General features: G+C 43.7%; 1 protein-coding gene across 1 annotated transcript in view; it reads right to left on the bottom strand.

Moving 5' to 3' along the window:
- Positions 1-1,157: 1,157 nt before the first annotated feature.
- The window catches only part of retreg2 (reticulophagy regulator family member 2), an 88,387-nt gene continuing 73,193 nt past the window's right edge, over positions 1,158-16,351 (bottom strand). The window contains exons 8-9 of the mRNA XM_043694413.1: positions 3,658-3,793; positions 1,158-2,925 (exon numbers count right to left, since the gene is read on the bottom strand). Of these exons, the coding sequence (XP_043550348.1) occupies positions 2,318-2,925; positions 3,658-3,793 (744 nt within the window). The 3' untranslated portion in view covers positions 1,158-2,317. The remainder of the gene's footprint in view (positions 2,926-3,657; positions 3,794-16,351) is intronic.

Here is a 16,351-nt window from a genome sequence, read left to right as displayed (position 1 = left end):
ATGGCTCCAATCTTCCAATTGGACTGTGATTATTATTTTAATCAGTAGCTGGGCATATCACAGTCTTAGCTGGGGCCTTCTTGTGGTAATGTCCATACCCTGTACTATAGAAGCCTGAGTTCAAGTCCCACCTGCTCCAGAGGTGTGTAATAAAATCTCTGAACAGGTTGATTAAAAAGAAATAGGCCCTAGTTTTAGCTGTTGCCTTTTCCACATCCAAGTGCTTTTGCAACCTGGAGGAGAAGTTAATTGTTCACTTGTAAAACTCATCTCCGGAATCGTAAGACCCAGATCCCCATCACTGACACTGATCACACAGCCATCTTTTGCAAACTCCTGTGAACTTGACAACTATAACTTATATTTACATAACACCTTTAACTGATAAACTGTCCCAAGGTGTTTCCTGTAGCATCATGAAACAAAGTAAGACAGACAGAGCCACATAAGGAACTATGAGTTCCCATGACCAAACATTTGGTGAAAAACATAGGCTTTAACAGAGGCAGGTGAGGTAGAACATGTGCTAAACTGTAAGTCAGCCATGAGCATTTCTGGTGGAGTCCCTACCTGAAAAGCAGCCTCTATCAATTCGTCTTGAGCCTGTTTTGCAGATACAACCCGCTCAAGCCCTGCTCCAAAACTGCTTCCTGGTATCAGTCTCTTTGCATTTTTTAAATCCATATATTTAAATCTCAACTTCTCTACTAATCATCAACCACTCTGCTACTTCTGTTAAAAGCTCATTCAACACCATCTTCAACAATATTAAGAATATCTTATTTACTAACCAATATTTTTCCAGATTATTTTCTTTAACCGCTTTGCCACTGGCACTAAACTACCTAAACTGTAAATTCTGTTCATTCCTCTCCCCATTTGAACAAAGAGACTCTATCTGCATGTCCCCATTTCTTTGTTCCAGTTACAGCATCCCTTACCTGCTACTCCAGAGAATGTGAATCATTGGTCGCTGATCAAGGGGAGTTTAAGAATGAGAATTGGACTTACATTACTTCTCATAATTGATATCAGAATATCAAATACGAATGGTCTGGATTTGCATGTAGGATGTGCAGTTTTAGTTTGCGGATGGTATAAAAGTTTGCAATGTAGTAAATAGTGAGCGGGACAAGAGATTTCAGAAAGACGTGCGGAATGGTGAAATGGGCTGACAAATGGCAGACACAGTTTAATACAATGAGTGTGAAGTTTGGAAACTTGGAAATGTAGTAAAGTCTAGATGGCCTCATTTTGATAAGGTCTAAGCCAAAAGAGACCTGGGAAAAATACTCGCAAATCTTTAAAAGTGACAGGATAAGTTAATAAGGATGTTGAAGTAAGTGTATAGGAGATGCAGCTTTGTAAACACAAGTGCTGAATAAATGAATAAGAAAGTCATGATACACCTTTACAGATCATTGGTGAAGTACTTTCTGCATAATTTTGGTCATGAAATCTCAGATTTCTCAACATCTTGAAAACACCTGAAGCAATTGCACCTTAGCACCTACAATGGAAGAGCTGCATTGTTAGAGGTGCTGTCTTTCAGACCTGCTCTCACAACTAGATGTGGAAGATCTTCTTTAAAGTAGACAAGGTCTTCTAATACTCAACCCTTGACCAACTTCACAAAAACACAACAGTGGACATTAGCATATTCCTGCTGTAGGATCTTCTTTACGAATTGGTTCCCATATTTCCTATATTACAACAATGACTACCTTTCAGAAGTGCTTCATTGCCTGTAAATATTCTTTGGACATCTTGAGACCAAAAAAGGTGTATAAGGATGCAAGTCATTCTTTTGCACTCTTTGTACATCACACAGGTATCATCACCTTCTTAACGAGGGCAGTTGAGATCAGTTAGATCTCCCACTGCCACACGAGGTGGGATCAGCAAACATGTGTGCATATGGATTAGCGCCACATTGAGTCAGATCGGTTCATTCAGCACAGGCTGGAGATGCATTCTGGGTCTTTCAGATTGTGTGGTGTTCAGTACCACATCCAACAAAGCAATAATCAAGTGAAGAAAGCCTAGTGAATAATTTTAATATGCTTAGTACTATGTTAACATTGTTGCTCATGTAATGAAGACGGGCTTTTGTGGGATTGCATACCCATTGAACAAGCTCTTTGGACGAGGGACTGAGATGCAATAGCACTGTGCACTAAGGAAAAGGGCTCGGTAGATGGCAGTACCACACACATTGAGGGTCTAGGTATGAATTCAGGGAAGTGCAATGCCACACAATGAGGGACATATGAGGCCTTTCTAACTAACCCAGTAATCTACAGGCTAGCTGCTGCCACTAACTCTGCCTTAGTAGCTCAGCTTCTGTAACTTGTGACATACTCTGTCCTTTTTGCACCTGCTGGAGCTGCTCGTTTAGCCCAAGCTCTGTGTCCAGCTGATCCAACTCCCCCTGGTCCAGCACCTCAAAATCATCCACTTCGTCATGAGATTCTACCTCTGTCAGGTTCAATTCCATCAATCCTGCCTGGGAGAGATCCTGCTGTGATTCAGTAGAAAGAAATTCTGAGCTCTCAGACTGGTCTCCTGTCAACGGGTTAGAAAGCAGGGCGCTCAGTGTATTCTGAACCACTGTGGTAATTGCTGAGGTTACAATCTCCTCACTGAAGGCCTCTAGAGTCAAGCTTAGAGCAGAGGCTTGGCCAGTCTTTGGCATGTTCATTGTTGCCCCATTCCCATTGAAATGTGTATTTACAAAGTGCAGAGGGGAGCTCAGTGTCTGAACGAAGAATTGAGAGTCCTGAGTGCTACAGGTCTCTGGTGATAACCCTGTCGAGATCTGAGAGGGAGTTCCATCACCAGATAAGTCCTCCACCGAGGGAAACTCCGGCAGGTCTTTCGCAAAAGCTTCTTCTGGCTCACTATGCAGGCTCTGCTGGTCCAGATCTGAAATCAAAGGAGGGTAATGATAGAATCTTACTGCACACAAGGTCATTCATCTGTGTGCTGGCTTTCTGAAGGAGCCAACCAATAGATTAGGAGAGGCAATGCCGAGTGGTATTATCACTGGACTGCTAAGCCAGAGACCCAGAAAACATTATGGCAATCTGGGTTTGAATCCTGATATGGCAGGTGGTGGAATTTGAATTTAATAAAATATCTGGAATTAAGAATCTAATGGTGACCATGAATCCATTGTCGGATTGTTGGAAAAACCCATCTGGGTCACTAATGTCCTTTAGGAAGGAAACTGCCATTCTTACCTGGTCTGGCCTATATGTGACTCCAGACCCACAGCAATGTGGTTGACTCTTAACTGCCCTCTGGGCAAGTAGGGATGGGCAATAAATGCTGAGTAGCCAGCGAAGCCCTCATCCCGTGAATAAATGAAAAAATAAAGACCCTTACCCCTTGCTCTTCACAATAGCCTGAAGACCATTTCCCTCCCAAGAATGTGGGGTGAAATGAGAAATGTTTTGAAAGATGTGAAATGGTAACTCTTTGTAGTGACAGGATAGATATGAAAGGGAGGACATTTACATCACCAATGGGAAGGAACAAGGGAATACGATGACTGCGACTAATTTTTCACAGCAGAGGCAAAATGGGCTGAACAGCCTCCTTCTGTAGTAAGGGATTCTGTGAAAATACAAAAACAATTGCAGAAGCTTGAATTACCTTCTGATACATCTGTTAGTTGTGGTGTTGCTCCCCGGGACATCGAGAATCCTCCACTTTCCAGAATGGAAGCCTCTTCATCTGACAACTCAGAGTCAGTGATTGCCAAAGCCAGAGCGGTTGTCCTGACATCGACCTATGACAGAAATTCTCATACTCAGTGCTTCAGTCAAAAACACAAAAGCAGCAGAATGTGTCCCTCTTTAGCTAGTTTCTATGTTTCCTCCCTGACCTTTGTCTACACTTCCCCTTCATGACTTCAAACCCCTTTTCCCAATTTCGTTCCCACCTCACTCCTGAAAACGTCACCCTGACTTCACTTCACTAAAATCCCCAACCTGATCCCCCAAAACATGAACTTCAACCCTTTCCTGACCTCACCACACCAAACTCCTTCCCTAAACAGAGTTAAGCGATCACAACTAACAGATCAGATCTAAGCTCTGCAGTTCAACTGTGGTGATTGATTAAACAACTCTTTGGAGGAGGAAGCTCTACAAATATCCCCATCCACAATGATGGAAGAGCCTTACACATCAGGGCAAAAAAAAATTGCATTCACAGCAATCTTCAGCTAAAAGTGCTGATTGGAGGATTCATCTCGGCCTCCTCCAGTTGTCCCCAGCATTACAGATACCAGTCTTCATCCAAATTGATTCACTCCATGTGGTATCAAGAAACAGCTGAAGGCATCAGATACTACAAGGGCCACGGACCCTGAAAACATTCCGGCAATGGTACTTGTTATGGACCACGCCGGACCCCTCAAAATGTTTCAAGAAAGTAGCCCAGATCCTAACTTTTCTAATTGTTTTAAGCAGGTGTAAAGTGTATATTCCACGAGAGAATTAGCTGGTCAACTCACTTAGTTTTAAACAAAACAGAACTTATTGACAATATTACTGATTGAAACACAAACACCAGAAAACAGAGTACCGAATATCTTAACCTATTCGAAAAACCAACAGATCATCCCAACCTAAAATGACGCTGTTCTAAATACTTGCAATAATCCCCATAAACACCCTTTGGCACAAAAGGTAAAATCAAATACAGCTTCTTACAGGATTGAGGTCAGAGAGAGAGTACTAGCCTGAACCTGCTTCTTTAGGTCCATCAGCTTTTTTCCACACTACTGCTAAAAACCAAATCAAACCAGATCAAAGCTGAGTATGGAGAACTAGCCACTCCCCTTTCTTGTCCAAGTGTTTTTTTTTTAAACTTGGCAGCCTCTGTTAGCAATTATCAAATTGGCCCTAAAACCCTTCACCTCCAGACTTTTCGGAGTTTGTGTCATGTACGACCTCTCTGAAAAAAAGAGCCAAGGACACCATAACCTTGTTAAAGGATCAGTTTCGTCACATACTGAAGACTTGTGCCCAAGAACTTGATGCTCCCCTAGCCAAGCTGCTCAAGTACAGTTACAACAGTGGCATCTACCTGACATGTGGAAAATTGTCCAGGTATGTCTTGTACACAAAAAACAGATCAAAACCAACCACCAATTACCGTCCCATCAGCCTGCTCTTGATCATCAGTAAAGTGATGGAAGGTGTCATCAATATTGCTATTAAGCCTCATCTACTCAGCAATAGCTTGCTCATTGATGCCCAGTTTGGGTTCCACCAGGGCCACTCAGCTCCTGACCTCATTACAGCCTTGGTTCAAACATGGACAAAAGAGCTGAATTCCAGAGGGGAGGGGAGAGTGACAGCTCTTGATATCAAGGCTGCATTCAACCAAGTGTGGCATCAAGGAACCTCAGCAAAACTGCAGAATAAACTGATCAGCGCTTAATCTCTCCAGTGATTGGAATCATACCCAGCACATAGAAAGATAGTTGTGGTTGTTGGAGGTCAGTCATCTCAGCTCCAGGCTATCTCTGTAGAAGTTCCTCAGGATAGTGTCGTAGGTCCAACCATCTTCAGTTGCTTTGTCAATGGCCTTCATCAATCATAAGGTCAGAAGTGGGGATATACACTGATGACTACACAATGTTCAATATTCAAGCTCAGGCTGAAAAGTGGCAAGTAATATTCAAGCAACACAAATGCCAGGCAACCACCATCACCAAAGAGACAACCTAATCCATGTCATTCAACAGCATTACCATCATAATAAACCCCATTATCCATATCCTGGGGGTTACCATTAACCAGAAACTGAATTAGACCAGTCATATAAATACAGTGGCTATAACAGCAGATCAGAGGCTAGGAATCCTGCAGCAAGTAACTCACGTTCTGACTTCTCAAAACCTGTCCACTATCTACAAGACACACGTCTTGTAGATGGAATACTCCTCACTTGTTAGGATGAGTGCTGCCCCAACAACACTCAAGAAGGTTGACACCATCCAGGCCAAAGCAGCGCACTTGATTGGCATCATGTCCACGAACACTCAGTAGCAGCAGTCTGTACTATCTACAAGATGCACTGCAAAAATTTATCAGTACACATTAGGCAGCATCTTCTAAACCCAAGAACACTGCCAACCCCCAGCAGGACAAGGGCAGCAGATACATAGGAATACTACCATTTGCAAGTTTCCTTCAAAGCCACTCACCATCTTGACTTCGAAATACAGAAAAACCTTGATTATCCGAAAGAGATGGGCAGGGAGTTTTTGTTCGGATAACTGACTGTTCGGATATTGGATAATGTTTTTACGGGAGCTGGTTTTGGATAATCCGACATTCGGATAACTGACATTCGGATAACCGAGGTTGTTCTGCAAGGACTTTTGCCCGAAACGTTGATTTTCCTGCTCCTCGGCTGCTACCTGACCTGCTGTGCTTTTCTAGCACTTGTCTAATCTAGACCCTTGTTCTGTATATTGCTGTTCCTTCAGTGTCGCTGGGTCAAAATCCTGAAATTCCATTCCTAATGGCATTGTGGGTCTATCTACAGTTGCTCACCCACACTTTCTCAAGGAAAACTAGAGATGGGTAATAAATGCTGGTCAATTCAGCCACACCCACATCCCATGGTGAATTAAAAACACACTCACCCCCCAAACCCTTCCCGAAATCACTCTCTCCCCCCAAATTAAGACCTGACTTCACTACTGCATCAAAACATCGGCCCAATCACACCCTGATGCCCTCAAACTCGCTCCTAAACTATCCTTAACATCAAGGCACAATTTGATTGAGTGTGGCAACAAGGAGTCCTGGCATAACTGGTTTCAATGGGAATTGGAGAAATTTTCCACTGACTTGAGTCACACCTGGCAAGGAGGAAAATGGTTTTGTTTGCTGTAGGTCAGTCATCTCAGCTCCAACACATCTCTGCAGGAGTTCCTCAAGGTAGTGAACTCGACCCAATTATCTTCAGCAAAGACATTCCCTCCATCATAAAATTAGAAATGGGGATGGTCACTGATGAATGCAAAATTTCAGCACCATTCAGGACTCCTCAAATACTGAAGCTGTCCGTGTCCAAATCCAGCAAGACCTGGGCATTGTCCCGGCTTGGATAGATCAACAGTAGGCAACATTTGTCCTATGTATTGACCACGTCCAACAAGACAGAATCTAACCACACCTCTTTGATATCCAGTGGTGTAATCATCGCTGAATCACCCACTCTCAATGGAAACTAGCATTGTCCAGAAAATGAACTCGACTAGCCAATACTAATACTGGATACAAGAGCAGTTCAGCGTCTGGGAATTCTGCAGCAAGTAACTCACTTCCTGACTGACCAAAAGCCTGTTTGCAATATACAAGGCACATATCAGGAGTGTGATGGAATATTCTTCAGTTGCCTGGATGAGTGCAGCTCCAACAACAGTCAAAAAGCTAGACACCACCCAATGCAAAGTAGCTGTTTGACTGGTAGGTCTAACATACGAGGAATGGCTGAGGATCCTGGGATTGTATTCATTGGAGTTCAGAAGATTAAGGGTAGATCTAATAGAAACTTACAAGATAATACATGGCTTGGAGAGAGTGGACGCTAGGAAATTGTTTCCGTTAGGTGAGGAGACTAGGACCCGTGGACACAGCCTTAGAATTAGAGGGGGTAAATTCAGAACAGAAATGCGGAGACGTTTCTTCAGCCAGAGAGTGGTGGGCCTGTGGAATTCATTGCCGCAGAGTGCAGTGGAGGCTGGGACACTAAATGTCTTCAAGGCAGAGATTGATAAATTCTTGATGTCACAAGGAATTAAGGGCTACGGGGAGAATGCGGGTAAGTGGAGTTGAAATGCCCATCAGCCATGATTGAATGGCGGAGTGGACTCGATGGGCCGAATGGCCTTACTTCCGCTCCTATGTCTTATGGTCTTATAGGTCTTATGGTCAAATGGTGAAATTTGAATTCAATAAAAAATGGAATTAAAAGCTAGTCTAATCAGATTCATGTTGATGACTGTAAATACCCATGTGGTTCACTAAGGTCCATTGAGGGGAGTGAAATCTGCAGAAGTTATCTGGTTTGGCAATGTGGTAAACTCTTAACTGGCCAGTGGCAAGCCACTCAGGTCAAGGGGTAATTAAGAATGGACGATAAGTGCTGCTTTGCCTGAGCCACTATATCCCATGTACAAGATAATTAAAGAAAAAGCATCCTTACCCCATGCAAAGAGGAGCAGATTCCAGTGCATCACAAATACACCTTTGTCTTCAATCTGCTCTCGCTCAGATCCTGTTTCATTCTGGAGACACTTTGGTGTGCACAAGGTTTGGGAGTAACCTGCTGTTGGACATTATAGTCTTGATTTGATTTATGGTCATATACCGAGATACAGTGAAAAGTATTGTTTTGAGTGCTCCCAGACCTTACATAAAGATATAGAAACAGAAGTTCTGTATAACGTGTTATATATGTCAGGTGGTTGGAAAATTTCAACATGCATTTAGACCTGCAGCTTTGATACCTATACCAGTTCTGAAGAACCATTTAGTGAGTGTCAGTGGATTGTGTATGACCATTGCCAAAAATGGAAGTAGGACATCAGTATATCCTTACAATTATGTAAATGACAACCCAATTCCCAGAAGTTGTTCCTTTAAAGGACCATTACAGCTGGAGTTATGGTGGAAAAGTAATTTTTTTAATGCATTCTGAACATCCAATTGAGAAGTAGTCTGATCTGGGTTCCAAGTTTAGGTCTAAAGTTTTCGAGGAAATCATGAGCAATTTGGTACAAAACAATTTATGTCAATTGCTTACCATCCTTAAACACAGGGAGCTTTGGAGAGATCCCATCAGACCTTCCAACTCATGAGTAAGGCATAGTGTCACAAATGTCCACAGGACTGGGATAATGGATTAGATTTCTAACTATTTGCTTTCAGGGATTATCCAAATTAATCTACTGTGTTAAGTACATTTAAATTTATCTACAGCACAAGAGCATTTGAAAGGTTCACAAATGAAATGTAGAGAATGGGCAGATAAACATGCAGCAATGAAAGTGTTGGATGTAGGAAATGAGAATAGCTACCTTTACAAGATGAACCTTTGAAAATGAATTTCAGTCCTTTTTTTATTCAGTTGTGGGATGTGGGCATCGCTAGTTGGGCCAGCATTTATTGTCCAACAAATGTTTGAAATTCACTCATGGCATGTGCTCATCACTAGCTGGGCCAGCATTGTCCATCCCTGTGATGGCCAGTGAGAAGGTGCTTGTCAGCTGCCTTCTTGAACCACTGCTGTCCTTACAGTGTCAGGATACCCACAATGCTCTTCGGGAGGGAGTTCCAGGCTCCTGACCCAGCGACACATAAGGAACGGTGGTTTCTTTGCAAGTCTGGATGCTGAGTGGCTTTGAGGGCACCTTGCATGTGTCAGTGTTCCCATGTTTCTGCTGCCCTTGCCTTCTAGATCATGGGTTTGAAAGATGCTGTCCACAGATCTTTGATGAATTTCCACAGTTCATCTTGGAGATAGTACACAATGTTGCTACCAAGCATTAGTGGTAGAGGGTATCAGAAATCACACAACACCAGGTTATAGTGCAACAGGTTTACTTGAAATCACAAGCTTTTGGAGTGCTGCTCCTTTGTCAGGTCGAAGGAGCAGCACTCAGAAACCTTGTGATTTCAAATAAACCTGTTGCACTTTAACCTGGTGTTGGGTGACTTCTGACTTTGTCCAACCCAGTTGAACATCGGCACCTCCACATCAGTGATAGAGAGAGTGGATGTTTGTAGATGTGGTGCTAATCCAGCGAGCTGCTTTGCCTTGGATGGTGTCAAGTTTCTTGAGTGTTGTTGGAGCTGCACCCACCCATGTAAGTGGGGAGTATCCCATCACACTCCTGACTTGTGCCTTGTAGATGGTGGACAGGGTTTAAGGAGTCTGGAGGTGAGTTACTTGCTGCAGGATTTCAGGCCTCTGACCTGCTTTTGCTGTCACTGTATTTATATGCGAATCCAATTCAGTTTCTTTTAATATTATATTCATCTATGGAATGAGGACATTACTGGCTAGGCCAGCATTTATTGCCCATCACAGCTGCACAAAAAAAGAGTAAACTACTTTACTGTGAGTCAGAGTCACATGTAAGCCAAACCAGGTTAGGTCTGCAGATTTCCTTCCAAAGAGGACAATAGTGAATTTATAGGAAGTGGTTTTATAGAATCGCTACAGTGTGGAAACAGGCATTCGGCCCATCGAGTCCACACCAACCCTCCAAAAAGTAGCCCACCCAGACCTGCCCCCTACCTTATCCCTGCATTCCCCATTGCTAATCCATCTAACCTGCAACCTTTGGACTGTAGGAGGAAACCCACACATACAAGGAGAGAATGTGCAAATTCAACACAAACCGTCACCTAAGGGTGTAACTGAATCCGGGTCCCTGGTGCTGGGAGGCAGAAGTGATAACCACTGAGCTACCATGCCACCTCGATTATTCAGTAACGCCCAGGATGTAGTTAATGGCAGATTCAGTGATGTTAGTGCCATTAAATTTCAAGGGTTTGATTTTAGATCAGATTTTCTTTCATTGGAGATGGTCAAATCTTGGCACTTTTGTGCTATGTGAATGTTACTTGTCAATCCTAACCTAGGTATTATCCAGATCATGTTGAATTTAGTCACAATCTACTTCAGCATCCGATTAGGTGTGAATGGTGTCAAACATTATGCAACTCTCAGCAAACATTCCTAGTCCTGATCTTATGATGGATGGAATGTCATTGATAAAGCAGCTGAAGATGCTCGAGTCTTATAAAACAAGAAAAGTACAGAAAGTTCCCTTCAGCCCTTCAAGTCTGCACTGACAATGTTATCCTAAAGCAACCCTAATTCCACTTTTCAGCACTAGGCTCATATTCTTGAATATCATGACATTTTAAGTCAACTCTGCTCCCCACTCTGCAACTGGATCCTTGACTTCCTGACCCACAGATCGCAATCAGTAAGGATAGACAACAACACCTCCTTCATGATAATCCTCAAGACAGGTGGCCTGCAAGACAGCATACTCAGCCCCCTATTATTCTCCTTATACACTCAAGACTCTATGGCCAAATTCAACTCTAACTTGACTTACAAATTTGCTGATGATACCACCAGAAAGAGTATAGGGTAGAGAGAACTTAGTGACATAGTGTAAAACAACAACCTCTCCCTCAATGTCAGCAAAAAAAGGAGCTGGTCATCAACTTCAGGAAGCCGAATGGAGGACACACCCCTGTCTGTATCAATGATGCTGAGGTAGAGATGGTCGAGAGCGTCAAGTTCCTAGATGTAAATATCACCAACAATCTATCCTGGTGCACCCACATTGATGCTACAGTCAATAAAGCACACCAATGCCTCTACATCCTGAGAAGGCTAAGGAAATTCAGCATGTCCACAATGACTCTTACCAATTTTTATAGATGCACCACAGAAAACATCCCATCCGGGTGCATCACAACTCGGTATGCCAATTGCTCTGCCCTAGACCACAAAAAATTATGGAGAGTTGTGAACACAGTCATGTCCACCACTGACTCCACCCATTCTTCTCATTGCCTCAAGGAAGCAGGCAATATAATCGAAGACCCCTTCCCATCCTGCTTATACACTCTTCCATTGGACAGAAGATAGAAAAGTTTGAAAACGTACCAACAGATTCATCAACAGCTTCGTCCCCAATTTTATCAAACTTATGAACAGATCTCTCATGTTGGATTTGGTCTTTCTCTGCACTTCTCTGTAGCTGTAACATTATATTCTGTTCTATTACCGTGATGTACTTCTGTAAGGAATGATTTGTCTGGATAGCATGGTGAAGAGTATTGTTTTGTGTATCTTGGTACGTGACAATAATAAATCAAATCAACGCACTCACCCAAGGATAAGGTTACCTCGCCTCAACTACTTTGCCAGTCTCCGCATTCCAGGGCCCCACTACCCTCTGAGTGAAAAAGGTTTTCCTTCAAACTCACACCTATCAATGTTAAACTTCATCTGCCACTAATCTGCTCATCTGGTCAATCACTTATATGCTAAGACCTTCTTCTTCCTGTCAAACATCCGGCCAATCTTTGTGTCACCCACAAATTTCTTATCATCCCCCAATTCCCCTTATATTTTCTTCAATATCTTTTATATATATCATGAACAATAATGGACCTAGTAGTGATGCTTCTGGAATGCCATTGGACAACTGCATACCCGTCACACAAACTACCTTCTGTCATCATCCTCTGATTCTCACCTCTAAGCTAATATTGCACACCGGCATTTTTCCATGCATCTTCTTTGCTAATTGTGTTCTTGAGGACCCTACACTTTCTATACGGTTGACATGGTGGATATGGAATTCAGTCGGGTGTGTGGTGCTGAAAAAGCAAAGCCTGTCAAGCAGCATCCGAGGACCAGAATTGACGTTTTGGGCATAAGCCCATCAGGAATCGTCGATTCTCCTGCTCCTCGGATGCTGCCTAACTGGCTGTGTTTTTCCAGCACCACACTCTCAACTCTGATCTCCAGCATCTACAGTCCTCATGTTCTCTTAAGGCGTTTGATAAGGTTCCCCAAGGTAGGCTACTGCACAAAATACAAAAGCATGGGATTAAGGGTAATTTAGCTGTTTGGATCAGAAATTGGCTAGCTGAAAGGGGACAGAGGGTGGTGGTTAATGGGAAATCTTCATCCTGGAGTTCAGTTATACATAGAACACAGAACAGTACAGCACAGAACAGGCCCTTCAGCCCACGATGTTGTGCCGACCATTGATCCTCATGTATGCACCCTCAAATTTCTGTGACCATATGTATGTCGAGGAGTCTCTTAAATGTACCCAATGACCTTGCTTCCACAACTGCTGCTGACAACGCATTCCATGCTCTCACAACTCTCTGTGTAAAGAACCCGCCTCTGACATCCCCTCTATACTTTCCTCTAACCAGCTTAAAACTATGACCCCTCATGTTAGTCATTTCTGCCCTGGAAAATAGTCTCTGGCTATCGACTCTATCCATGCCTCTCATTGTCTTGTATACCTCAATTAGGGCCCCTCTCCTCCTCCTTTTCTCCAATGAAAAAAGTCCGAGCTCAGTCAACCTCTCTTCTATAAGATAAGCCCTCCAGTCCAGGCAGCATCCTGGGAAACCTCCTCTGAAGCCTCTCCAAAGCATCCACATCTTTCCTATATTAGGGCAACCAGAACTGGACGCAGTATTCCAAGTGCGGTCTAACCAAAGTTTTATAGAGCTGCAACAAGATCTCACGAAGATTGGTGGAGTTGTGGATAGTGAGGAGGGCTCTTGTCGGCTGCAAAGGGACTTGGATATGATGCAGAGCTGGGCTGAGGAGTGGCAGATGGAGTTCAACCCTGCCAAGTGTGAGGTTGTCCATTTTGGAAAGACAAATAAGAATGCGGAATACAGGGTTAACGGTAGGGTTCTTAGTCAGGTGGAGGAACAGAGGGATCTTGGGGTCTATGTACATAGATCTTTGAAGGTTGCCACTCAGGTGGATAGAGTTTGTAAGAAGGCCTATGGAGTATTATCGTTCATTAGCAGAGGGATTGAATTCAAGAGTCGTGAAGTGATGTTGCAGCTGTACAGGACTTTGGTTAGGTCACAGTTGGAGTACTGTGTGCAGTTCTGGTCGCGTCACTTTAGGAAAGATGTGGAAGCTTTGGAGAGGGTGCAGAGAAGATTTACCAGGGGACATAAATTTAAGGTGAAGGGTGGGAGGTATAGGGGAGATGTCAGGGGTGGGTTCTTTACCCAGAAAGTGGTGGGGGCATGGAATGCACTGCCTGTGGGAGTGGTAGAGTCAGAATCTTTGGTGACCTTTAAGCGGCAATTGGATAGGTACATGGATGGGTGCTTAAGCTAGGACAAATGTTCGGCACAACATCGTGGGCTGAAGGGCCTGTTCTGTGCTGTATTGTTCTATGTTCTATGACTCTTAAACTCAATCCTCATGTTAATGAAAGCCAAAACACCATATGCTTTCTTAACAACCCTGTCCACTTGGGTGGCCATTTTAAGGGATCTATGTACCTGCACACCAAGATCCCTCTGTTCCTCCACACTGCCAAGAATCCTATCCTTAATCCTGTACTCAGCTTTCAAATTCGACCTTCCAAAATGCATCACCTCGCATTTATCCAGGTTGAACTCCATCTGCCACCTCTCAGCCCATCTCTGCATCTTGTCAATGTCCCGCTGCAGCCTACAACAGCCCTGTATATTGTCAACAACACCTCCAACCTTTGTGTCGTCTGCAAACTTACTGACCCATTCTTCAATCCCCTCATCCAAGTCATTAATAAAAATTACAAACAGTGGAGGCCCAAGGTCAGAGCCCTGTGGAACACCACTCACCACTGGCAGAATATTTTCCTTCTACTACCACTCGCTGTCTTCTGTTGGCCAGCCAATTCTGTACCCAGAGTTCCCCTGTATCCCATTCCTCCTGACCTTCTGAATGAGCCTACCATGGGGAACCTTATCAAACTGTGTGGAGTTTGCACATTCTCCCCGTGTCTGCGTGGGTTTCCTCCGGGTGCTCCGGTTTCCTCCCACAGTCCAAAGATGTGCAGGTTAGGTGAATTGGCCATGCTAAATTGCCCGTAGTGTTAGGTAAGGGGTAAATGTAGGGGTATGGATGGGTTGCGCTTCGGCGGGTCGGTGTGGACTTGTTGGGCCGAAGGGCCTGTTTCCACACTGTAATGTAATCTAATCTAATGTAATCTAATCTAAAAAAAAATGCCTTGCTGAAGTCCATTTCCACCATATTCACAGCTCGACCCTCATCAACTTTTCTAGTCACATCCTCAAAGAACTCGATAAGGTTTGTGAGGCATGACCTGCCCCGCCCCTCACAAAACCATGTTGACTGCATTTAATCAAGCCATGCTCTTCCAGATGGTCATAAATCCTATCCCTCAGAATCCTTTCTAACACCTTGCAGACAACAGACGTGAGACTTACTGGGGATTGCCGGGAATTTCCCTATTTCCTTTCTTGAAGAGAGGAATTACATTTGCCTCTCTCCAGTCCTCAGATACGACTCCATTGGAGAGCGAGGATGCAAAGATCTTCGCAAGTGGCGAAACAATTGCATTTCTTGTTTCCCAAAGCAGCTGAGGACAAATCTGGTCCGGGCCTGGGGACTTGTCAATCTTAATATTTGACAAAATTTTCAGCACATCAGCTTCCTCTATCTCTATCCATTTCAGCATGCACACCTGCTCTTCAAAGATTTCATTCACTACAAAGTTTGTTTCTTTCGTAAAGACAGAAGCAAAAAACTCATTTAGGGCTTCCCCTACCTCCTCAGACTCCACACACAAATTCCCTATGCTATCCCTGATCAGCTTCCTCTATCTCTATCCATTCCAGCATGCACACCTGCTCTTCAAAGATTTCATTCACTACAAAGTTTGTTTCTTTCGTAAAGACAGAAGCAAAAAACTCATTTAGGGCTTCCCCTACCTCCTCAGACTCCCAAGGTTCTTTTATCTTACCCCTTCTTGCCTGTCTCAGAGGGACATATTTATTCATCACTCGCAACGACTGTTCCTTAAACAGTCTCCACATGTCTATAGTACCTTTACCATGGAACAATTGCTCCCAGTCCATGCTTCCTAACTCATGTCTAATTGCAGAGTGGCAGATGACACCAAAATTGGAGGTGTAGTGGACATGAAGAGGTTACCTCAGATTACAAGAGGATCTGGACCAGATGGGCCAATGGGCTGAGAAGTGGCAGATGGAGTTTAATTCAGATAAATGAGAGGTGCTGCATTTTGGGAAAGCAAATCTTAGCGCGACTTATAAGGTCCTAGGGAGTGTTGCTGAACAAAGAGACCCTGGAGTGCAGGTTCATAGTTCCTTGAAAGTAGAGTCACAGGTAGATTGGATAGTGAAGGCGGCGTTTGGTATGCTTTCCTTTATTGGTCAGAGTATTGAGTGTGGGGGTTGGGAGGTCATGTTGCGGCTGTACAGGACATTGGTTAGGCCACTGTTGGAATATTGTGTACAGTTCTGGCCGCTCTACCATAGGAAAGTCTTTGGAGAGGGTGCAAAGGTTTACCAGGATGCTGCTTTGGACTGGAGGGCTTGCCTTATGAAGAAAGGTTGAATATGCTTGGACTTTTCTCTCTGGAGAGAAGGAGAAAGAGAGGAGACCTGATAGAGGTGTACAAAATAATGAGAGGAATAGATAGAGTCAATAGCCAGAGACTTTTCCCCAGGGCAGGATTGACTGGTACGAGAAGTCACAGTTTGAA

Source organism: Chiloscyllium plagiosum, chromosome 7, assembly GCF_004010195.1.
Source record: "Chiloscyllium plagiosum isolate BGI_BamShark_2017 chromosome 7, ASM401019v2, whole genome shotgun sequence".
NCBI classification, from domain to species: domain Eukaryota; kingdom Metazoa; phylum Chordata; class Chondrichthyes; order Orectolobiformes; family Hemiscylliidae; genus Chiloscyllium; species Chiloscyllium plagiosum.
The sequence above is the reverse complement of the archived record's forward strand: the minus strand, read 5'-3'. Positions and strand labels throughout refer to the sequence as shown.